Raw genomic sequence first — 23,562 nt, 5'->3', positions numbered from 1 at the left:
TTTTGGTTCACTTCAAATTTTCTGTACGTAGTTTATTTACTATAATTATTTAGAAATATTAACAGCTTCATACAATCGATGAGTAAACCTGAGTATTATTGTTAGATACGGAACCCTATTCTAGTCTCTGGTCCGTAGTTTCCCGTCTGACGCAAACGCCGCTATATAACGGAGGAGTGGGGAGGGCGTTGTTTCAGTATTCAGCTTTCGCTGACACTTGTGCTTCGTGCAGTTTTTATTCAGTGTCCATTTATCTCAATATTCTTTGTATTGGTGACGGTGAGTTATTATTCTTATTATATTATGTATATATTAGTGACGTAACGAACATTCACGAATGGGAATTCCTTTTTTGAATTCATTTTTGACATTCGCATTTGCAATTTTTCATGCGTACCTATATTGCGAATATGAACGTCATAAAGATAAGACAATTAAGTACAAAGAGGTCAATTAAATAGAGGGATAGTACCTATTCATTTCTTTATTCCAAAACCAAACTTTCTAATTAAACTATCAAACTATCTTGCATTAATTATAACGCTGTACCTATTTTTGGCGATCATTCAGTATTGTTCATAATCAACTATTCATTCCAACTTACCAAACCAAGAAAAATATGAAATCATCTTACTCATCAGCTGTCATTTTATTGTATTATTAATGTAAAGAAATTAGAATACATCCTATCCCCGTAAATTTTCCGTATCACCATACACATTCATTAAAATACATACATCCGCCATTTTGACTCTCACATACCAATCGACAGATATTCGCAGTTGAAGGCTACAGTGACTTGTAATTTTTTCGCGATTTGAGGCCGGCCGTTTACTTTATAGCGTGCAAGAAGTTAAAGACTAAAGTTTATTTTTGTCAAAAATTAAAATTCATATAAATGGCTAGTTTTTCATTTCCATCGCAAAGAATACCTAAAAATAAGGCGAAAAGCATCGGGGCACTTTTTGTCTAGGACTTCTGGTGCGCCTGAATGTCCCAAAATCCTTGCACAATCTGTCCCAATCTGAACTATTCCATAAAAATAATAGTAGAACAACTGATTGATACCATAATATGTTATACTAGCTTCCGCCCGCGACTCCGTCCGCGCGGATGTCGGTCTTCGCATGGAAGTTTTATTTCTCAATTTTGAGTAACTCTGGCAATGACATCTTATAAATATCTATTGATTGGACCCAAATACGGCGAGGCCCATAATAATTAAGGAGATCCCTCTATTAAGCTACTGCTGTTGAGCAGAATAAAACTGAAAAATAAAGATTTTTTTCTACGTATTTTTCCAGGATAAAAGGTAACCTATTTTATGCGCAGGATAATAAGATATAATTATACCAAGTTTCATCGAAATCGAACCGTTACTATTCACGTGATGCCTGAACATAAATAGACAGACAGACAAAAAAAAGTTATTCACATATTTGGGCTTGGTATCGATCCAGTAACAACCCCTGCTATTTATTTTGTCTATATTTTCAATGAACAGAATTGACCGTTCTACAGATTTATTATAATATGAATGAATGAATGAATGTGTTATAAACGTAAGAGTAGACAAATATAATCAGAAAGCTCCGAACTGCTAAGCTATCGGGAGTTATACGTGTTATTGTAAGTCAACCATAAGAGATAGACATTTGCTGTCGTGGAATATTTTTTAAACAATTTTAAGGAGAACATTTCTGTCATACATTATTTCTGTGTAGCTTTAACCATTAAGGCTGCACACGCGACGGAAGCTTAAAAAATGGAGTAAGTTCTCCTGTTTTCCCAACATTTCCCTTCACTGCTCTGCTCCTATTGATCGTAGCGTGATGAAAAGTATACTATAACCTGCCCAGGAGTATGAAGAACCATTGTACCAAGTTTCGTTGAAATCTGTCGAGTAGTGGTTATTTCTATAAAGAACATACAGACAGACAGACGACAGACAGACAGACAGACAGACAGACATACAGACAGACAGACAACAGACAGACAAAATTTTTTCTGATTGCATTTTTGGCGTCAGTATCGATCACTAATCACCCGCTGATAGTTATTTTGGAAATATATTTCATGTACAGAATTGACCTCTCTACAGATTTATTATAAGTATAGAAGAAGAAGATAGATGAATGAATGAATGAGATTGTTATAAACGTAAGAGTAGAGAAATATAATCAGAAAGCTCCGAACTGCTAAGCTATCGGGAGTTATACGTGTTATTGTGAGTCAACCATAAGAGATAGACATTTGCTGTCTTTTTGTTTTTAAAATTTTAAGGAGAATATTTCCGTCGTATATTATTTCTGTGTAGCTTTAACCATTAAGGCTGCACACGCGACGGAAGCTTAAAAAATGGAGTAAGTTCTCCTTTTTTCCTAACATTTCCCTTCACTACTCTGCTCCTATTGATCGTAGCGTGATGAAAAGTATACTATAACCTGCACAGGACTATGAAGAACAATTGTACCAAGTTTCGTTGAAATCTGTCGAGTGGTTTTTATTTCTATAAAGAACATACAGACAGACAGACAGACAGACAGACAGACAGACAGACAGACAAAAATTTTTCTGATTGCATTTTTGGCGTCAGTATCGATCACTAATCACCCGCTGATAGTTATTTTGGAAATATATTTCATGTACATAATTGACCTCTCTACAGATTTATTATAAGTATAGATAGTTACAGCTATGGGGAATAAAGTTTTGTTTGTAATTAATTTCAGATCACAATGGGTGATCTTGCCGCAATCGCCGTGAATCTTATCGGAGGCATCGTGCTGTACGGTACGGGTGGACTCCTGCTCCCTATCGTGTCGCCGTTGTTGGGTTTCAGTAGCGCTGGCATCGCTGCTGGCTCACTGGCTGCGACTGCGCAGGCCTACTACGGTAACCTGGCCGCCGGCTCCATTATATCGCAGCTTACAGCTGCAGCTATGGTTGCCCCCACACCGTAAGTATACTCAAGTAACGAGAAAGATTATACACACTTATACTTCTTCTACAATTCTACCATTTCTTTCTAAACTATTATAACTGTGTTTAAACGGTACAAATATATGTATAGACAAATTTTCCTCTGGAGCTCTCGTCAACGATTTCTGTTACTGATAAAAGTAAATTAGGTACAATAATAATGTGTATTACGACTGCTCAGAGTAATAACTGAAATGTTTGTAAGTTGTTAAGCACATTGAAAATAATATATAACGAACCTTTTTCTTTTTGTTTCAGTTAAACTTTCACAACATTCACAATGTTTCAGTGAACATGTGAAATAAAGGTGAAATACAATGGATTAATTTGTTTTTTTTGTCTACCTACATATTATATCTTATTTTTAAAAAGTATTCAACCTCATTTAACACTATTTTTACCTACTTTTCTTTATTGAAAAATAAATAATATCATTTAGATCCCTAGTTATAATTTGGTCCTTGAAAACCCAATTGCTCAATATTAAATAAATAGCGCAATTAGTTGTACTTGATTATCGTGACAAATGTACTATATACAGGGTTAAAGGTTAAGTCGACCTAAATCCTTTAAGACGTGATAGTTTACATCATTCCTGACTGATTTGACCATGGGACCCCATATCCCAAACTTAACCGTTTTCAAATTATCGGCATTTCAACTTTTTTGATAAAATTTCCCATTTTTTTGGCTATTTCTCCCTTGTTTTGTCTTTGGTGGCTAAATTTTGTTTTGTTTTTACTTTTTTGTGTAGTAGATTAGTTGCTTTATTATCTTAAACACTAATAAAACTGTAAATAACTGTACCAACGGAGTCGTAGCAGACGATCGAATGTTAAAAAAAGAAATAAATTTGTGATAAGTTGTTTTTCTTTGTAAGATATTTAAAAAAAAGTCTATGACAACTGTGCTGCAAATGTGTGTTAAAATATCTACAATTCTTCAGCTTTCTGATAACCTATAATAATTTGAATTCTTTGCCAAAACATTGATGAAGTACTACAAGGTAGTAATAAGAATATCGATATTTAACCTTTTGAACGCCAATGGCATGTATAGATGTCATGCGCAAGCGTGCCCTGTGCGCCACCGACATCTATAGATGCCAAGAAACAGATCACAGAGAAAAACAAAATAAACACATTAAATCATTACTTTCACGTGTTTTATTGATGTATCTTAAGAACTGAATACCCAGTTATTACATAATTGTACACAGTGAACAAAATTGCAATATAGTTATTCTAATATTTGATTGATAAAAACAACTTAAATATCGGCTAAAAAAGCATGTTCTCTCGCGCCAATGGCATGTATACATGCCTACTAGTGATGTAGTGTAATTCAAGTAATATTAAAACTTCAGCTAAATGACTCGCTTATTTTTTGTAATAACTATTAAAAAGTATATATATAACCTTAGTCTCTGAGAAAAAAGGTAAACTCGTGACGTCGTAAGCGCGTGCCGTGTTTTTAAATGCGGGGAAGTTGCAAAAAATATTTTATCTAGTACCTACATTATAATTGCAAAAATGGCGAGTGAAGAGGTTTATAGTACAGAAGAACTATTGCGCATTCTAGATAATTATAAAATATTTTTGTAGGTTACTATCAACATCAGAAATTTTTGTTATTGATAATAATTATAGATAATATACAATTTAGTTTTAAATTTTACAATTCCAAGACTGTTAGTGAGCATAATGTTTTATAGGTACAATTGTTGATTTTTATATATTTTTAAGTTTCACGTAACCTTTTTCAATTACAAGGCTGTTAATGAGCATAATAAATAAATACGATTGTTGATTTTTTATATTTTTAAGTTTCATGTGACATTTTACAAATACAAGGCAACTATTTTAAGAATATGAAAGTGTATAAATAATATCACTAAAATCTACAGATTTTTTATATACCTATATAGATATTATAGATACCTATTTAGCAGTTTTCAAATTTGATTACCTAATACATAAATGAACTCGATAAGTTACATTATTCAGCTAACTACATCCCTAATCATAAACGAGAGATTAAAAAAATGGATAGTTGCCCGCGCCATTGGCATGTATACATGCCAATGGCGCGTAACTGATAGATAATAGTGCTGTAACTTGCTGCAATTTTATATGTATTTTTGTGTCTCAAAAGGTTGATATTTTATTGATAGTTGCTATTAATGTGGTCTTAAGTTTATTACAGTGGGAGATTAGGTTAAATAAATATTCTTTTTATGTTATAAGCAGTTTATTCAAAAAAATTCAGACGAAAATTATTACTCACTTTGGTTTATCGATAACATTTTGGAATCCCTAATATTTTCAAGGTTATTTCGTTGAATTTGTGTCTTGGCGTGGAGGGCACGGCGAAGCGTTTATGCTCTGGCGGTCAAAAGGTTAAGCTTCAAATGACAATGCCAGAATATCTATAGAGCTTTGCCCCACCAAAAATATATTGTACAGGCATACCAAATGTAGCATTCTATTGCTGCTCTATTAGTGATAACTAAATACAGGATTAAAAGCCTTTAGAGCTTGCGGTTTCTATATAAATCTAAGAACAAAATATTACATTTAGGTTAGGTACCAGTTTAGATTAATTGCAGTTATAATGGTAGAAATAATTAAATTAAGTGCTTTATATTATTACAATGCTATCATAGGGTGTTTAGCTATGAAAGGAAGGAATGTCATCACCAATATCACCTTTAGTAATCCTACTTTTCATTCATAGCCATAACGAAACAACAATGTAAACAGAACAGACAGAGCGAATGTCAAATAATGACTTTTTGACATAACTGACACAAGCACGCCAATGACGTTTCGTTACATCTGATCACTTACGTTCAAATACGAAATAATAATTAGAATAAGCATTCATTATAATATATATTATAAAAATAAATAAATTAACTAACAGTATGTATTTATACCAAATTCATATTAAAATCCGTACACATTACATTAATAAATCTTTTTTTATTGAATGACTCGTTTTGTTCCTTGTGCAAGCGTACTAAGAAACGCAGATAGTCGCGATAAATACAGGAAATAGGCCTTGGATTTTTTAGATTCTTTTTATTTCCTAATTTTTATCCGCAACCTTATTAAAATAATAATTAAGTAACCAGGGGTCTTATTTTCATTGCATAATATTGATTAATTTACATTTCTTGTACATTGATGAAATTAAGTGGGGCAGGATCTGGCATTGTCATTTAACTTGAGTCAGATAACAAAATAAAACAATCGAAATAGATAACAAATGAGGTTTATTATTTATTTTTACAGTACATGTTCCACATGTCCGCCCCTGTTTCGCACACATACACGTATTCTGTGTCGTAGGCCACTTTTTACCACACCAGTCGTTAAACCAATTATTTTTTGTCTCAAAACATCAATATTTTGTATTGGGTTCGGTTTATTATACACCAAACTTTTCATGTGACCCCACACATAAAAATCCATAGGGGTCAGGTCTGGACTTCTAGCTGGCCACGGTACAGGTCCGCTTCTCCCGATCCACTTATTGGGATAATTAATTAGACATGTGGTTTCAACACGACGGGTGCCCCGCGCACTTCAGAAGGAGTGTCAGGGAGTGGCTGAACACTAATTATGGACTATAATTAATATTAATATTAAATATCTTACAAAGAAAAACAACTTATCACAAATTTATTTCTTTTTTTTAACATCGATCGTCTGCTACGACTCCGTCGGTACAGTTATTTACAGTTTTAGTGTTTAAAATAATAAAACAACTAATCTACTACACAAAAAAGCAAAAATAAAACAAAATTTAGCCACCAAAGACAAAATAAGGGAGAAATAGCCAAAAAAATGGGAAATTTTATCAAAAAAGTTAAAATGCCGATAATTTGAAAACGGTTAAGTTTGGGATATGGGGTCCCATGGTCAAATCAGTCAGGAATGATGTAAACTATCACGTCATAAAGGATTTAGGTCGACTTAACCTTTAACCCTGTATATACAATATACATTTAAAAAAGAATAGTGTAAATACCTATGAATACACCTCTCTACATATCGGTAGAGGTACGTACTAAACATTTTCTTACAAAAAAAGTTGTAGTCATTGATTCATGCCCGAACTTCCTCCTTATTTAGTCCACTGTTTTACTACAATCAAGTGAGAATAAAATAACATTTTAAGTAAATGGTTTATTTAGCGTTTACATGGAGGTCATAATAGAGTCCTTTGAGGTCGAGAAGCTGCTGATGGGTGCCCGCTTCGGCAACGCGGCCCTTGGCGACCACACAGATAAGGTCGGCGTCACGGACTGTACTTAACCGATGTGCGATAGTAATACAAGTACGTCCCGCAGTAGCTGCGTCTAACGCCTCTTGTACTACCTATTAATGATCATTTGAAATGAATTTTTTTCTGTATGTATCCATCATTAACTGATGTGAATGTTACCGACCAAACCCAATTTTAGTTTGGTCTAGACAAAACTAATTTGTCCTAATATTATAGTCTGCACAATCGAAGAAGTCAACTCTGATTGTTGCCATGTAGTGGGAGGTAAATAAGATCGGTTGCTGTTTATCACCGATTCCTAAGTCATACCGAGTAAAAAATATTACAGGTCGTTATGACTGGATTACAAAATATAATAATATCTCAAGAACTTTCGAAATAGCATGAGACTGCGCAGGCATTGATAGATCAATGACATAAGGACAAAGGGTTTTTGAAAGATCCACACCATTATACACAACATCAAAATATAGGAGAAATATATTATGTATCAAAGAATACCTATAGATATATAAGGAAAAAGTTCGAAAGTAAATAAACATATTAATTAAAAAACTAATAGGTAGGTACAATAAAGAAAATCGACACCATTAAAAACGGAAATAGGGTTATTTTATTATGCGACTATAATAAGAAAGAAACTGAATGAATCGTTCTTATATCGTTCTTTTGCTGTATTATACAGTAAGGAGATTACTCATATGACTTAAATGTAATCTCAAGTATTACTGTTCCACAGAAGCACAATACAACTAAATATTTCATCGAAAATCGAATAAAAAAAAAACAAACAATATTTATATAATATATGCTCTTTTTGGCTTACTCAGCCTATATCGCTCGTATATCATTGGCCAAGACGATAACAAATATGTGGTTTAAATTAAGATCATAAGAGGTCTCTCCACAGGGTACAATTCTTCAGAAAACACCTAGGAATTTTGTTCAATGCGAGACTGTTTGAAAAGTGAGTACATAGGTACATTTTGCTCTCATTTTAGCTGGACGGTTTTGAAACGTTGAATGTGAATTTTTGGTTTTATAAATCGACGTTCCAGCACGTTCAAAACAAATTATAGCGGTACATATATAGACAAACGTCAGAGCTGAGATCTTAGATTGCGCCGACTATAGTTTAAAAATATTTGAGAATATTTTAGGTATCTGTGTAACAATTAAATACATCAAAACATGTGGTTTCACCTTTTCACTTTCAGTGTCCAAAGCACTAGTAGCTTCGTCGAGCAAAAGGATTTGTGGATGTCGAATGAGCGCTCGGGCGATAGCTACCCTCTGTTTTTGTCCACCTGATAACTGCATGCCTTTTGCACCAATATTCGTATCGTAACCCTGATAAATTGAAGCAGTATAGAATATAAATAGCAGTGTGGTAGGTGTGAGTATAGTAACGAACATGTGAGCACGCAATGTGGCCTTAGATTTATAATGCATCGACTCACAAATTCAGCAAGCAACATATACTTATAAATGTGTGAACATGAGTACTATTTACTTATATAGATGTTATTATGACATGATCTTACCTGTGGTAGAGATACGATAAAATTATGTATGTTAGCTTGCTTAGCAGCTTCGATGACCTCTTCATGAGTTGGAGAGCGCATGTAAGCCCCATACGCTATATTCTCGGCAATGCTGTAGTCAAAGAGCACGGGTTCCTGCGAAACCAGCCCGAAGCACTCGCGAGCCTCCGACAAAGTCAACCCCGCCAGTGGAATATCATCCAAACACTACGAAATAACATGAATTTTTTTACGTAAACTTCGAAATCGAATTGACGACCGACCGATGACATGATTGTCGTTTAAAGTGCTGATGGTGATGAAGACCTGAGTAACTTACAACGGATCCGGCATCAGGATCGTAGTATCTTTGCAGAAGTTGAATTACTGTACTCTTGCCACATCCACTACGTCCAACCAAAGCGATTGTTTGACCTCTGTGTATCTACGAAGGAATATAGAGGAAAACCTTATAGAAGTTGGATAATGATGATTATTCTGTAACGTAACACTTGAAAAAATTAAAAAAAATCTCCAATTAAGATTCCTTCGAGAATTCGAGATCATGGTAACACAAATGACAATAAAATTTAATTTTGTAGAACAAATAAAAATTCCCCTTTATTTTCGCCAACCCGTAATAGTAGTCGCAAATATACTTATATCTACGCTAGCAAAGAGGCAATATTTATTGTGTTCTTCTCCCAATTATTTAACTAAATTTTATCCTTTACGAAATGTGCTAAGATCTAGTGGTAACAAATACATAGTTTGCCCCATCCATACCTGTAAGTCCAAGCCTCGTAGCACATGTACACCCGGTCTAGTCGGATATCTAAAATGCACCGCTTTTAAACTCGCCTCGCCTTTGGATTTCTATGAACATCATAAACATAAATTAGATATTTCATTACTCAAATGTATGGAGCTCCTGCAGCACCTGTACCTACATATACACTGTTTAGAAAAGGCCTCAAAATTGAGATGCCTTTAGAGCAGGGTTCTCCAAACTATGGGTCGCGACCCACTGGTGGGTCGCAAGCGAATTTTCAGTAGGCCTTGTCTGCAGAAAGACACACTAGCCAACCGTTCTGTATTTTATTTATCATATAGGTAACGGTTTAAATCCCTGAACATGGGTCCTGAATTTAGGAACTTAATTTAGATAAGTCGTAATCCAGAGAACTTTGGGTACCACTGCTTTAGAGAATGACTTTGTCAAACTGCGAGTTTATTACGAAACACCGTACACAATTCTACACCCATATTATATGTACTTAAAGTTAGAAACTCTGTTAAAGCATCGTCCTCGCTCAACCGCGTCCACGAGAAGTGGGGGCAACAGTGACGTAGTAGCGCAACGGCTCGACCGTATGCGCCGAGTCCAGAGGTCAATTTCCTCCTACGCACCGATCGCGCGCACATCGTATCTTGCCTTTTTTATATTTTTAATTTAATTGTAATCAGTGTTTCCTAAGTTCATTATATAGCATATTATACAGTCCACTTTTATTATTTACTCCACCTGCTGAGCTATCGTCGCAACAAACTCAATAGATTCAATGCACGTCCAATAGTTTGCAATAAGCGTCTATGAACTCATAAGATTAGGACCCCGTCCTACATATCAATGCTGAAATAAAAAAGTCTTACAAAGGGAGAGACAAGCGGTGTAGCTGGATCACATATTTGTGGTTTGGATTCAAGTAGAGCTGTGATCCGTGTGGCTGCACTCACACCCTTTTCGAACTCTGGTGTGAACGTAAACGCATTCTGCGCCTGACCTGACGCCATTTGCAACGATTGAGTTGTTCTGGAACATAACATCAATTTTAACCTGACGCGTCAACCATATTTCTTCTGGTTGCTACATATCCAAATGAAAAATCTTATGTCACACGACACATTTTCTAGGTATTGAGTGGTTTGAAAAAAAGACAATTTATACTTACACTTAATACTCCTAATATAGGTAGCTAGATATACGAAGGTTTTAGCTTTGGTTTTTAGTTAACTTAACGTATAAGAACTACCGTACATGCAACTTACATCAAAATATGTTCATAGGCGACTCCTTCCGAAACTATGAGATGCCCCCCGTAAGTAAGTGAAGCAGCGTTGATAAAGTTAAATATGGAGCGCGACAGTCCGTTGACGAGGCCGCGACAGTGAGCGGCCCTCTTCGCGTCGGCAAGCGCTGGTGCCAGTTGTTTCACGTACTCTTTGACGAACATATGCTCCCGACCGAGACACACAACCGTGCGCACATTCGACACCGCTTCTATCGCGATCTGATCAATATTACATATGTTAACGTCTTTCTTTCTTCAGTTAAAATCATACTAACCTACAAGATCAAAATATATCACCTTAGTGCTACTTTCCAACGCCTTAGCGTTTCCATAAGATTCTCTCCTGGTGGCTTTGATCTGTTGGACTACGACGAAGATTATGAGGGGCAGGAAACAAAGCGCGACCAGTCCCAAGCGGTACTCAAACAGCATGGCAAGCACCAGCGCCAGCCCCACCGAACCGATGCCTTGCAAACATGTGCCGATGCGCTGACCTGTTGCCTAGAAACGGAGATCCGCTGAATATAAGTATTAAGATTTTTGAAGACGGCTTAAATCACTGTTGATTATATTACGACGTACGTAGATGCGTAGATATAACAATGCCTACTGGTATCCACGTGGCTTGCGCAGACGAGAGCAAAACCACGGAATTTTTCTTTCTTCCAATCTCTCAAGACTCAAGGCCATCATAGATCTCTATCTCCTATCTCCTATAAATTGTATGAACTAACCCACGCACTAAGATTCTCAAAGGATTAGTAAACATTTTTTTGATCACTTTTGTCTTTGGAATCCCCTTCTACACAGGCCCTTCGTGAAAAATAAAAAATATTCTACCATTTTTTGGTAATTATTTCCAATTACTCACACCCTGTACGTAAGCTGCCTCAGCAGAGAGTTTGGCACATAAAGCGCCGGTTGAGTTGCGTCGCTCGTCAAAAAATCCGATGTGCTGTTGAAGCATGTGCTCGAACATCTGTGTCCGTAGCCTTTCGGTCAGGTGTGCGCCGGCAATGCCGAATGATACCGCCTACGGTGAAAATATGTCACTCAGGCTCGTGTTGGTAGATATAAATAAAAAAGCACTTTGTCCGTATTATCAATGGTTCACAAATTCAGAGTGGATGAAAATAAATAAAATACTTACTGTATGAGTATCTAATTAACCCAACCGTTTTATGATTACAAGATCACATACACGTAATGATGTAAATAACTAAATATAGGAATAATATAACTTAATAAATAATGTGGAACGTTATATAAAAACTCACTTCAATCAAATTTGAGGTTCCCATAAGTAACCCAATGAGTATGCATAATATCGAAACTTTCTTCACTTTATCCATTAATTTATTTGGATCAGATTCTGACATAGACTGAAAAAAAATCAATTAGGTAGATAGGTAGTATGATTTTCGTAGACTATTTCCTACTGACTCATGTTATAAAAATTAAATAGGTACCTACCAGAACAGTCAACATGACTATCATCTGGAAGACGCGTTTATCGTACCTGGGGCCTTAGTCTACTATTACAATTGTGTCAGAATGGTCGATCACTGAGCAGTGCAAGAGGGATGGAGCTATGTAGGTTGTATAGCTCCATCCATCTTGCACTGCTGGGGCGATTTAAATGAAATCAGCTGGTCTTCTCGCGGTTTTTGGTCACCGAAAGGTCTACCAAAGGACTCCCTAAAGACTATCTAATAGAAAACAGCTACGTACCCCAAATAAATCTCCAAACACCAGAATAAAGAGTGGCATCGAGAATCCAATGACTACAGAGCAAATGGTACCAGCCACCAAATACTTCCATTCCTGTGATTTCATGGCCAATACGCGCCAGAAAGATATAGGGCGCGCTTTGTCCGAGTCCTCTTCTTCCAGTGGCTTAAATATTCGTAAATAATATTGGCAAATCTTTAATAGTTTTCAGCCCATCGTTTTTGTGCTTACTGAATGGTTCCATGATTGAATGTCCAGTAATTTGTCACTAGCAAATTCTTTAAAGTTCTTACTAGTGCGTCTATTTAGCAGTGAATTCATACGTGACTGAATACGAAAACTAATTAAAGAAGGGTAGCTTAATTTAAACACAGCCAAAGGAAATTCAAATTCTTAAGTAGGTACTAAAGAGAATTTCGAAATTAAAAAAGCCAATTTTATAAAATTAACTTACTTGATCCATCATTTCCTCTTTGCTGGCTTCTGATGCACCAGACTCTTCTCTCAATATAGTTTGATCTATATAAACAAAATCACTTAAATATTTCTAGAATATATCAAATCTTTTAAAGTGTAGCTCTCAGTATGTGTTTTATGTTGCATCTGTGCTGCATGAGCATTTATGTGCCGGCGGGAAATAAATGTTCATGCAACATGCTGCAAGTGCAAATACATTCCCACAGCGGAACAAAAACTGATCATTTACCAAGTTGTTAGTAACTCCTGATTCTATTCTTTCTATATAAAATAATTTTGTATAAAAGAAATCCAATTAAATTCTGTTTTAGCACAACAAAAAAAAAAGAACGCAGATTACAATCTAAAATACAGCAAAATATAAAGATACCTAACCTTCTCTAGCAGCAAGATTATCTGGTTCTTGTATCGACACCATTTCATAGTAATGCCCTTTATTTGCCATGAGCTCCTCGTGGTTGCCACTCTCCACTATTTCTCCGTCTTGGAATACGTATATCAGACCCACATGTCGGATTGTGGACAGCCGGTGAGCAACCACCAGCGTCGTCCGACCCTCCGCAGCCTGTCAGTTTCAAAAACCTATTTATTTTAACATTTGAATTTTGGACAAATATTTAAATTTTATGCGGTACAATATTTGTTTCTCCTTCTACACAGTATGACAAGTCACAGAAATTTCTCTAGCAACTAGTGTACCTTATTGTAATGATTATAATAACAAAATAATTAAGTACTTAAAATATATTTCATGTAATTTGGCTTTGCGTAGGTATTTACGGGATACTCCTAAAGACAGAACTGTTGTGGAAGAAACCTTATCGAGTGCAAGCTGCACTTTTGCTTCGGAAGCGGTGTCTAGTGCACTTGTGGCCTCATCCAACAGCAACAGTCGAGGTTTACGGACCAGAGCGCGAGCTATCGCGATGCGTTGCTTCTGCCCACCGGACAATGATGCACCACGCTCTCCCACCAGCGTGTCGTAGCCCTAATACAATAAATTTCATAAAAACTCAACCTTAATTCTTAGCCTTCAAATAAAGTTATTGAAAAGTCAACCTTCTAAACCATCCAGCCAAATATTGTTTCTTTTGAAACAATGGTAACCCATATTGCATAATGAAATACTTATGTAGTGAGTTAAAGAATTTTCGACAATTGTGCTATTGCCAAATGCCTGATACTAAACATCATGTCAACTAAGAATCGAAATCAAACAACCGAGTAGTAAATTGCAACGGATAGCCTCTTACGATTGCAACCGCTCCACCAACACTTAACGTACCTTGGGCAGTTTTGTGATGAAGTCGTGAGCGTTTGCCTGCTCTGCGGCAGCTTGTATCTCTGCATCAGTAGCGTCCTCACGTCCGTAGCGAATATTCTCCCGGACCGTGTTATTGAACAGCACCGGCTCTTGTCTCACCAACCCAATCTGTGACCGCAGCCATCGAACTGATAGCTCACGCACGTCTATATTATCCACACACACCTATTTCGTACAAAATTTTATCATTTCTACTACATTTATATCCATTTATTTCTACATTTCTACTACATCACTAAGTATTTTTTGCTTAAAACAGTAACAAACATTGCCAAAGAATTTCGCATTTATAACATTAGCATGGTTTCAATTTAAATATAAAAAATGTAAATACTTAGGTTATAAAATTCCTCTACTGCTTTAATGTTGGGTTGAAACCAATGACTATGGACGACGGAAATAATTACTACCACTTTAACAAATAACTGAATGTTCTCTATGTAAATACTCACACTACCACTGACCACATCATAGTATCGGGATATAAGCTGAATTACAGTAGACTTCCCAGATCCTGAATGTCCAACTAGTGCAACCGACTGCCCCCGTTTCACGGTCAAACTGACACCTTTTAAAACCTACAATAGCAAAATAAATGTAATTGATACCCTCTCTATACGAAGATAAAACTAAAATGGAGTTTAAAATAAGATATCAACGAACAGGCACATCCGGTCTAGATGGATACTGGAACACCACATTTTTCAATTCGATTGTCCCTTCAGCTGTATGCGGTTTGAATCCTCTGTCTAATAAAGGATTAATTGTAGGAACATTTTGCAAAAGATTGAATATCTGAGCCCCTGCACCACGAGCCAAACCAAATGACCGCATTAAAGATCCAACAATACCAAAGTTTCCAAGAGCTGTCATTACACCAAAAAATACCTGAAAAGAAAGAGACCTAGCTAAGTTTTTACCTATACGAGCATTTCAAACATAGAATAGTACGTTAATTCTCACCGAAAACATGACATCAGCGTTATAGTTTTCGGGGTCATTAATTACGAGGTAAATTCCAAAATAGAATGACAACGCATAGGAGCAGAAAACACAAAAAAATAGAAATGCCATTGAGAGTCCTGTGAAAAATTCTGCAAATCAGAAAAACAAATTAATAACGTTTTAAAACAACATGAACCCTTGTCTCATCGGAAAGTTGTTACATACTTACCCTTTTGTATATAAATCTTCTTAGCAGCAGCCAGAGGCTTTTTGTACCTTTCTAACTCTTTCTTCTGTCCATTAAAAGAATATACAGTCCGAATAGAGCTCAATACCTCCTGAGCAACAGAACTAGCTCGACCAGTCTCTGCTGCTTCTTTTTTATACAGACGATCTGCAATCTAATTGAGAATCAGTTATGTTGCATGCCTGAAGACCAAGCTCGATCCGAAAATCGAAACCAGGATTGGTTTGGACAGTCACACTTTACGAATGTATTATACCAAATGGGTACGAAAATGTAATAACATGAACGAGTTCGCTTATTACATGTGCATACTGTACCTATATGACCGAAATCAATAACCGATTCCAATCGAAAATCTTCAGATTAAGATCGATTTTTGACAATAAATGTTTGGAGTTTCAAGCAAAAACTTAGATCGATCCAGAAAATTCGGAATTCGATCGGTTTATTTCGGCCGTTGGCCGTTGGTCAGTTAATACGTACTCGCCCAGTTATGCCTACAAGTATGAACGTCACAGGTGTGGTTGTCAGACAGAGCAACGCAAGCTTCCATCCCTTCATCATAGCCATGACGATGCATCCAATGGCTGTGGTCGAACTGTACGCGAAAGATGACACCTTGTCGCCAATACCCTCTTCTAATTTTATTACATCACTAGAAAAATTAATTCATTTAGTCTTATAGTGGGAATAAAACGTGGAAACCAGATAGGTAATCGTTCTTACTCCGCCATTTTCGACGCAAAATCTCCTGTTTGATTTTTATCAAAGTAAGCAAAATCTTGATTTAAAGCTGCCGTTAAATATTCTTCCCTGATTTTAAATACCTGTGATGGTGGTAAATACAATTGAGGTTAGGACGTTACTTAGCTACCGACTGAAGAATAAAAAACAACCACTCAGAACACAAACGTTACAAGTTTAAACAGTCATTGGCTATTTTACCTGATTTATTGCCGTTACATTCATTAGTGCAGACCCCAAATACACACAAACGAAGAGAAGTACACCAACACATGAGTATGTAACACCAAATTTGTGCATTTTAGAGAGAAAGGCTTCGTCATCTTGTGTGCCTGCTTGCACTGCCTTGTCGTACGTTATCATATTTTGAAACACACCCGCCACTAAAGTTATAGCGTATGGCAGTGTGACTCCAGCAACTAAAGATGCTAGTATTGATATAGATATCAAAAATTTATCCAACTTTGTCGAAAATCTGTACTGGAAAAACCATAAAATATGATATTCTATATGAACAAATGAACTCTTAGTGAACAGCAATTTGTACGAGGATATTAAGGCTTGAAAGGAACTTGTTTGACTATCCATAGAAATGTGATATTAATGAAGTTAGCTATTATGTATATTTATGTTAACACTATTATTTGGCATAATTTGATGCCAATCTATGAGAATTAAGTAAAAAATGTGACTGTACCAAAGTAAAATAAGAAATAGATGGTGCAACCGATTTTGATTCAACTTCTTTATTCTCCCTGAAAAGAATATAATAATATTATAACAATGTAGGTAAGCAACTATGTAAATAATTACCTAACAATTGTTTCTTAATTTTTTTGGGACTTGGGAAAAAAGTTTGTATAAAGGTATACCGCAGGCCTGATTTAGACCTAAAGGTCTATACAAAAAGCAATTAATTCATCATCGAATTTATAACAAGAATACAAATTAAGGATGAAAATATAGGTAACTGTGGCTTCTTAATACCTATGATATAGGAAGTAGGTAGGTAATTGTTAGCATTAAAACATACTTTTTATCTTTCTTCTTCGTTTTTTTGCTATGGTGATGTGCCATTTCAGATCGATGATTCGACTTACTAATTACCTAATCTAACAACAAGATATACATGTTTTAAATCATTTTACTGTCCTATCTCTATAGCACTGTGAATATAGTGGAAAAATAAATAGTGAATTCTAATTTAAGGTGCGTTTATAGTTTCACAGAAGCCAAAGAAATAATGCTGTCAGGATGTCAAGAACGGTCATCCGAAATGTCATGTCATGATAATGTTTAAAATATAGACTATAAATAAATACAGAATTGTCTTTTACACAAAGACAATAATTTAGCTTAGTATAAAGGATGTATCTAGACTAGATACTCACCAAAAACACCAACACGTAGTAAGGTAGGTGATAGGTGCCTACTACTGTTAACCTAGTGACCTAGTATCAAAATTAATATTTAGGTATATGTATGCCATCCATCGCCATTTTCTTTATCATATCCGCCACAAAACGTCCACTGCTGAACATAATATTAGGCCTAATGACGGCCAGATCCGTCGATGGAAGTAACTATTATCATTTACGGGATTTACCTACGCTTATTTTTTTTTAAACCATTACATATTTTATTTGAGATTTAAATGTCGGAATAGAACCTTGAATTGAGGGAAATAAAAATCAAATCACCTTATCCTGTTTCGACGGCATTCGGTGTCCGAATCTATTAAGACCGAAAAGGAGAACTTAATATGGCCCATATTACACCAAATTAATAAATTACATCCTTGAACTTTTACTTAAAAATAAACCATAACTTTAATTAACATTAGTAATAACATTTGCTTCATAAAATTAACAATCTACGATTTGAATTCCCGCCATTGATGACGAATAAAAAACACAAAACGACCTACAGATAACTTACAATATTGTCTATGGAGTGATATAGATAATTTTAAAGTTAGGATATCTACGTAAAAGTAGGTATTTATTGGACTTACATTATTTATCATAAAAGTATTTTTACGTATTATTTATTACGTGTTGTTTACTCCAATATTAATTTAGTTACTTTGCCAAACAACCTTGATTACCTTGGTACTGCAAGTAAGGCTCCATCTATTATCAAAATTATCTGTTCTGAAGTGGGAGATAACCTAATCAACAAGTTGTCAAAATTAATAAGAAAGGAAAAGCGCATCTATTGAAAAGAGATAAGATTGAAAATACACATGTATTTGTATTTACCTATTAGTGATAACGACAACTTCTAGATAAAGCTATTAAAAGGTAGATGATAGAAAACAAAGTTTTTGTCAAGATATTTAGTAAATTGTGAAATTGTTTGTAAGGTTGCCAAAGCTATTTCATTAGCAGCTAATTAATTAAATACCTAAGTAGCAAGAATTGACAAATGGTGCTGTCCAGGAAATACGTTGTACAAACTCCTTTCGTAGGAGAACCTAAAAAAAGTAATTTCAAAATTGTAGAAGAGGATCTTCCTGCAGTTGAGGAAAATGGTAAGTGTTGTTTGCCTATATCATTGAGTTAAACCTACAATATAATGATTTGTGTAAACTGTTTACAACACTGATTGAAGGTAGTTTAATAACCCTAAGCAAGTACCAATGTAAGTACCGACATTTATAAGAGTAATTAATTAGTAAGATTTATAACTTAATTTATAAGAGTGACAAAAAACACTGGCCCTACTGGAATCGGCTTATTGCCGCGAGAACAAAGGCGTCATGCATTTCTAAATGCTCTACAGTCGGTGACATTGGCGCTGGCGCACCTTCTGATGGAGCAGGTCGGCTCGCCCATCGTGTTGCTGGGCTGATCCAGTAGGGCCAATGTAATGTATGTAATGTAATAACATATTGCATATTTTATTGTATATGTAGTGTAATTAAGTACATTGTGTAGAAATATTAGTGGTTAGTGTAGCATGAAATATATTTATAATAAGTATTATTGACTGTAAAACTATAACTAATTGTATGAAAAGGGCACGGAGTCGAGTCCGTGGAATGCAATTAATATATTTATATATAAAATAGTACTGACATAATACCTCTACTTATGACTATCTTCCAGAATTTCTTGCTGAAGCAGCATTCATCAGCGTGGATCCATACCAACGAATGAAACTTGGAGCAACATTTCCTTGTGATATGATTGGTGGTCAAGTGGCTAAGTGAGAATTTGTAATATATGTTATTAAAAATGAGATTTGAAAAATGACACGATTGAATATTGCTTAATTTTTCAAAATTTTTAGGGTGATTGAAAGCAGAAATTCCGAGTATCCAGTAGGATCATGGGTCATGGGGCACTTCGGATGGAGAACCCATACGATTACAAAGCCCGAAAATGAGAAGTTCTGTGGCCAAAAACCATACCTTTACAAACTACCTGATTTCGGAGATCTACCAGTGTCGTTAGCGCTCGGTGTTTGTGGCAGAGTTGGGTAAGTTATACTACATAGATTCAAATATAAAAATACAACAAGATAAAATGAAAAGAATCAATCAGCTTAATGTGTGTATGTACCTATATGAGTTCATCAATTTCAGAAATACTGCCTACTTCGGTTTCACAGAGATCTGTCAGCCTAAAGCTGGAGAAACAGTGGTGGTCTCAGGTGCAGCGGGAGCAGTCGGCTCACATGTTGGACAAATTGCCAAGATTCTAGGTACCTACTAAATAAAAAGTCATTTTTCATTAAAAAATCGGCGACTGCTTCGGGAAAGACTACTGACTATAAAAATCTGAGTGACGTAAACAAAAATATTTTACAGGATGTAGAGTTATTGGATTCGCCGGCAGTGATGATAAGTGCGAATGGCTAGTCAAAGAACTAGGATTCGACTACGCAGGCAACTATAAAACAACCAATCTAGCAGAATTTCTAAAAGAGGCTGCTCCAAAAGGTGTTGATTGTTACTTCGACAATGTTGGCGGAGAAATTAGTAGCACTGTCATGTCGCAAATGAATAACTACGGCAGGATTGCAGTCTGTGGCGCTATTTCGGGCTATAATGAAACCGATCCCGAAAAACGAAAAGGTATTTTATGATTCAATAGGTGTGTTCTGAATATTTGATTTGTTAAAGTATGATTAATTTTATTTCGTATTTCAGCAACCATGGTTCAAGGGTATATTGTTGGAAAACAACTTAAAATAGAAGGATTCCAAGTGAACAGATTTGCCGAACGCACAATCGATGGTATAAATCAAAACTTAAAGTGGGTACGAGAAGGAAAACTTAAATACAAAGAACATATTTACGAGGGATTTGAATCAGCAGACGAAGCTTTCATTGGTTTGTTCAGAGGGGACAACATTGGAAAAAGTTTAGTCAAAGTGAAATAATGTTAAAATCAAGTAATTATTATAAATATGTAATTAAAGTATTTCAATGTCATATTATGCTAGCTAATTTTATTCATAACAAACAACATTCATCACCTACGTTTCCGTCGTTTCGGAGAGGAACACTTAGGCATATCCTTAGCATATTTATTTATAAATAGTTCTTCATACAATAAACTGTTAGCTTCTTGGCTTAAATATTTAGATAGTTCCTGATACAAATGTCTCTTATGTACATCTTCACCAACTTGTGTTTGTGTGTGCACAGATCTCTTAGAACTGGATGGTGCATATGCTTGTTTTAACTCCAATATTCTCTGTGAATTTTCCTCTATTTTATTGAGTAAGTTATTTTCCATTTTCTTCATTCTGGCTTCTAGGAAAGCCAAGGTATAGTCTTGGACGTTAGGTAGTTGTGATTCTTCAGAGAGATGAGACGCAACTTGTCGCTTTTTACTTTGAAGTAATCTGGTTTCTTGTAAAGTAGGTCTCTTTTCATAATCAGTTTTTTGTGGTTCATCTAACTTGTCTAAACAGTCTTCAACTATATCTCGTAATTTCATATTGAATTTTCGTTTTTCTGCTATAGCAGCTACTCTCTCTGGAGGTATTATGTTCTTTAACAATGAATTTTTGGGTGCTATATTATTATCATTCCTGGTTTTAGGCATTACTGTTTTCGCTTGTACACTGGCTGTCATACCTTCACTTAAATCAATAATTTCAGACTCATTGTTCAATTTTTCGAGATTGTTATCTGTTGAAGCATTTGTCTCAGTAACTGGGTTTCTCTCTTCTCTCCTTGGTAGCTCATCTGCTACTGACACTTCCGCTAATACTTTACCAGGCTTAGCATTAAGATTTTTTCTTTTATTTGGAAAAGTTAAGACTCTGGTAGGTGACACTGGTTCTAGTTTTCCAATATTTTGTTCCAGTATTCCAATAGGCTGAGGGTTTACTATCTTTTTCTCAGATATAATTTTTATCTTTTTATTTTGTTTTAGCAAACTTCTGTTGGTATTGGTGTTCTCATTTGGTTTATTTAACACTTTAACTGGTGCTGGTGGTCTGATATTTTTATTTAATTCATGATTAAGTATAATTTCATGTGGCTGATTATCTTGACAACTTGGCTTTTCAAATTTTTCTTCACTCAATTGTATTTTATTCAAATGATTGATGCTTAACTTTGTTTCATTAGGTTTATCTTCTCGACTTGTAGAGGTAGAGAATTCAACTGGTACTTCTGACACATTAATTGTAAAGTTTATAGCATTTCCTTCTAGATCTGAGGGTTGTATTTCAGATTGTTTACTTAATTCTATTATATTAGGTTGGGTTGTACTAGTATCTTGGAACAAATCATGATTTATTATATTCTCCTTAACACTAGCATTATTTAGGATACTTTTCTCAGAAGTTTTAAGTTGTTTGCCTCTGGTACTTTTGCGTATCTGAGGCTGCACACATTTTACAGGTTTCTTAGGAAGTACCAAATCTTTTGGTATAACTGGTACTAGTTTGGTATTATCAGTTAAATCAATCTGACTGTTGTCATTTATCTGGTTGGTTGTATTTAAGGAATTAAGGTCCATTAATTCACAGTTAGTTAAGAAATCACCATATTTCACTGAAAAATTCGCTTTTTTGTCACCAATGGTTAAATATTCGTTTTCAATATCATCCAAGGATATGCTGAACACTTTGCTATCATCTTGTTCAGGCTTGGTTTTATCTGCCTCACTGGCATCACAGTAGGGTCCATCTTCTGTAGGTACTGCATCAAAAGTCAGTTTGTCTTTCTGGAAATCCAAAAAATAAATATTTGTATTTCTAATATTAGACAGCTATTACGAGAATAGTCCTTAGCTTAGGAAAATAGGAGAACTAAGTTGTACTTTAACAATAAATACTAATTAGATAAAAGTCAGTCTATCAGCATAAGGATGTATAAAAAACCTAGTGATTGTAAAACATTAAGTAACCTATATCTTTTGCTCAACTCACACAGTCTCAATTCAAGTAGGAATACTAAAATAAACAAACCTTGAAGTTCATAAAGTTTTCATCTTTGAAATGATGTTGGCATACAACTCTGTTCCTCAACTGCGACACTTTCAAGTTGAGAAATTCTAATTTCCGTGCATTTGTTATCCATTGATGACAGCGTACTTTGTCAAATACGGGATAGTGAAACATGTGTGTTTTGCCATCAGTCCGTAGAGAACACGTACGATAGGTACAGCGGCAACCCCCCATTGTGCTGAAATACAATAAATTATACACTTATTACAAAAGAATTGTATTTAACTTATATTGAACTGAAAATGTTATCTGATCTTATGAAAGCTTGGAACAACTTTATCTGTAGATTCGTTCTACAATTTTACATTCTAGCATCTTAGCCAAACGACACACAAAATCAGTTAGGTACCTATAAAATGTCAACAACTACATAATTTACGTGTAAAATGTGGTGTTATTAATGTGTCTAATGAAGCCAGTTGTTCATTCTCACAGCGCTTACACTATTTAAGGCGCCAGTACATATAATGCTGGAAATTACTGTTAATTTTATTCTGTTTACAACAACAACACTACTTTTTTAGTTTACCTTTAATTTCTAACCACTTATCATCTAACGCCTGGTCACAACATAATATTAATTGAAATGAAGTTTAAATTTATACTATTGCAAACATTCAACCAAAACTAACGAAAATAATAAAAATACATAGCTTCCAAAAATTCCAAATGTGACTTCTTGTCTTGCGTCACTCATCCGTCAATCCGTCATTTAAACATAGACAAGATAGACCTACAGACTATAATTAT

At 35.2% G+C, this 23,562-nt stretch overlaps 3 protein-coding genes and 1 long non-coding RNA gene across 8 annotated transcripts; 2 read left to right on the top strand and 2 right to left on the bottom strand.

The window, feature by feature from the left end:
* The first annotated feature begins 208 nt into the window (after positions 1 to 208).
* On the top strand, positions 209 to 3,304 carry LOC118269353 (uncharacterized). Its single transcript, XR_004783104.2, has 3 exons — positions 209 to 279; positions 2,733 to 2,959; positions 3,241 to 3,304. It is a non-coding gene; the product is annotated as an uncharacterized LOC118269353 (long non-coding RNA).
* Positions 3,305 to 7,160: 3,856 nt separating this feature from the next.
* LOC118269359 (ATP-dependent translocase ABCB1-like) lies at positions 7,161 to 17,723 on the bottom strand. 3 transcript variants are annotated; one of them, XM_035584427.2, is made up of 24 exons: positions 17,372 to 17,723; positions 17,036 to 17,093; positions 16,540 to 16,818; positions 16,321 to 16,421; positions 16,078 to 16,249; positions 15,577 to 15,748; positions 15,366 to 15,496; positions 15,066 to 15,290; positions 14,855 to 14,980; positions 14,364 to 14,567; positions 13,896 to 14,066; positions 13,454 to 13,643; positions 13,056 to 13,120; positions 12,602 to 12,766; positions 12,148 to 12,252; positions 11,742 to 11,903; positions 11,168 to 11,371; positions 10,848 to 11,089; positions 10,452 to 10,611; positions 9,585 to 9,674; positions 9,139 to 9,243; positions 8,820 to 9,026; positions 8,479 to 8,625; positions 7,161 to 7,367 (listed from the first exon to the last, which is right to left on the bottom strand). In XM_035584427.2, the coding sequence occupies exons 1-24, from the start codon at positions 17,413 to 17,415 to the stop codon at positions 7,176 to 7,178; spliced, it is 3,717 nt and encodes a 1,238-aa protein (XP_035440320.2). In that variant the 5' UTR covers positions 17,416 to 17,723; the 3' UTR covers positions 7,161 to 7,175. The 3 variants fall into 3 exon arrangements, with proteins under 3 accessions (XP_035440320.2, XP_050557320.1, XP_050557326.1); XM_050701363.1 differs by having other exon boundaries at positions 16,540 to 16,813; positions 17,372 to 17,720; XM_050701369.1 differs by lacking the exons at positions 16,321 to 16,421; positions 16,540 to 16,818; positions 17,036 to 17,093; positions 17,372 to 17,723 and having other exon boundaries at positions 15,577 to 15,741; positions 16,078 to 16,218.
* A 646-nt stretch (positions 17,724 to 18,369) lies between these two features.
* On the top strand, positions 18,370 to 20,784 carry LOC118269153 (prostaglandin reductase 1-like). 2 transcript variants are annotated; one of them, XM_035584103.2, is made up of 6 exons: positions 18,370 to 18,871; positions 19,449 to 19,548; positions 19,633 to 19,821; positions 19,928 to 20,046; positions 20,153 to 20,419; positions 20,495 to 20,784. In XM_035584103.2, the coding sequence occupies exons 1-6, from the start codon at positions 18,766 to 18,768 to the stop codon at positions 20,725 to 20,727; spliced, it is 1,014 nt and encodes a 337-aa protein (XP_035439996.2). In that variant the 5' UTR covers positions 18,370 to 18,765; the 3' UTR covers positions 20,728 to 20,784. The 2 variants fall into 2 exon arrangements, with proteins under 2 accessions (XP_035439996.2, XP_050557550.1); XM_050701593.1 differs by lacking the exon at positions 18,370 to 18,871 and adding an exon at positions 19,032 to 19,211.
* LOC118269152 (uncharacterized) lies at positions 20,741 to 23,529 on the bottom strand. 2 transcript variants are annotated; one of them, XM_035584102.2, is made up of 3 exons: positions 23,329 to 23,529; positions 22,774 to 22,990; positions 20,741 to 22,529 (listed from the first exon to the last, which is right to left on the bottom strand). In XM_035584102.2, the coding sequence occupies exons 2-3, from the start codon at positions 22,984 to 22,986 to the stop codon at positions 20,820 to 20,822; spliced, it is 1,923 nt and encodes a 640-aa protein (XP_035439995.2). In that variant the 5' UTR covers positions 22,987 to 22,990; positions 23,329 to 23,529; the 3' UTR covers positions 20,741 to 20,819. The 2 variants fall into 2 exon arrangements, with proteins under 2 accessions (XP_035439995.2, XP_035439994.2); XM_035584101.2 differs by having other exon boundaries at positions 23,342 to 23,529.
* Positions 23,530 to 23,562: the final 33 nt, after the last annotated feature.

This window comes from Spodoptera frugiperda, chromosome 2 (assembly GCF_023101765.2).
Source record: "Spodoptera frugiperda isolate SF20-4 chromosome 2, AGI-APGP_CSIRO_Sfru_2.0, whole genome shotgun sequence".
In the NCBI taxonomy this organism is placed as follows: Eukaryota; Metazoa; Arthropoda; class Insecta; order Lepidoptera; family Noctuidae; genus Spodoptera; species Spodoptera frugiperda.
The sequence above is the reverse complement of the archived record's forward strand: the minus strand, read 5'-3'. Positions and strand labels throughout refer to the sequence as shown.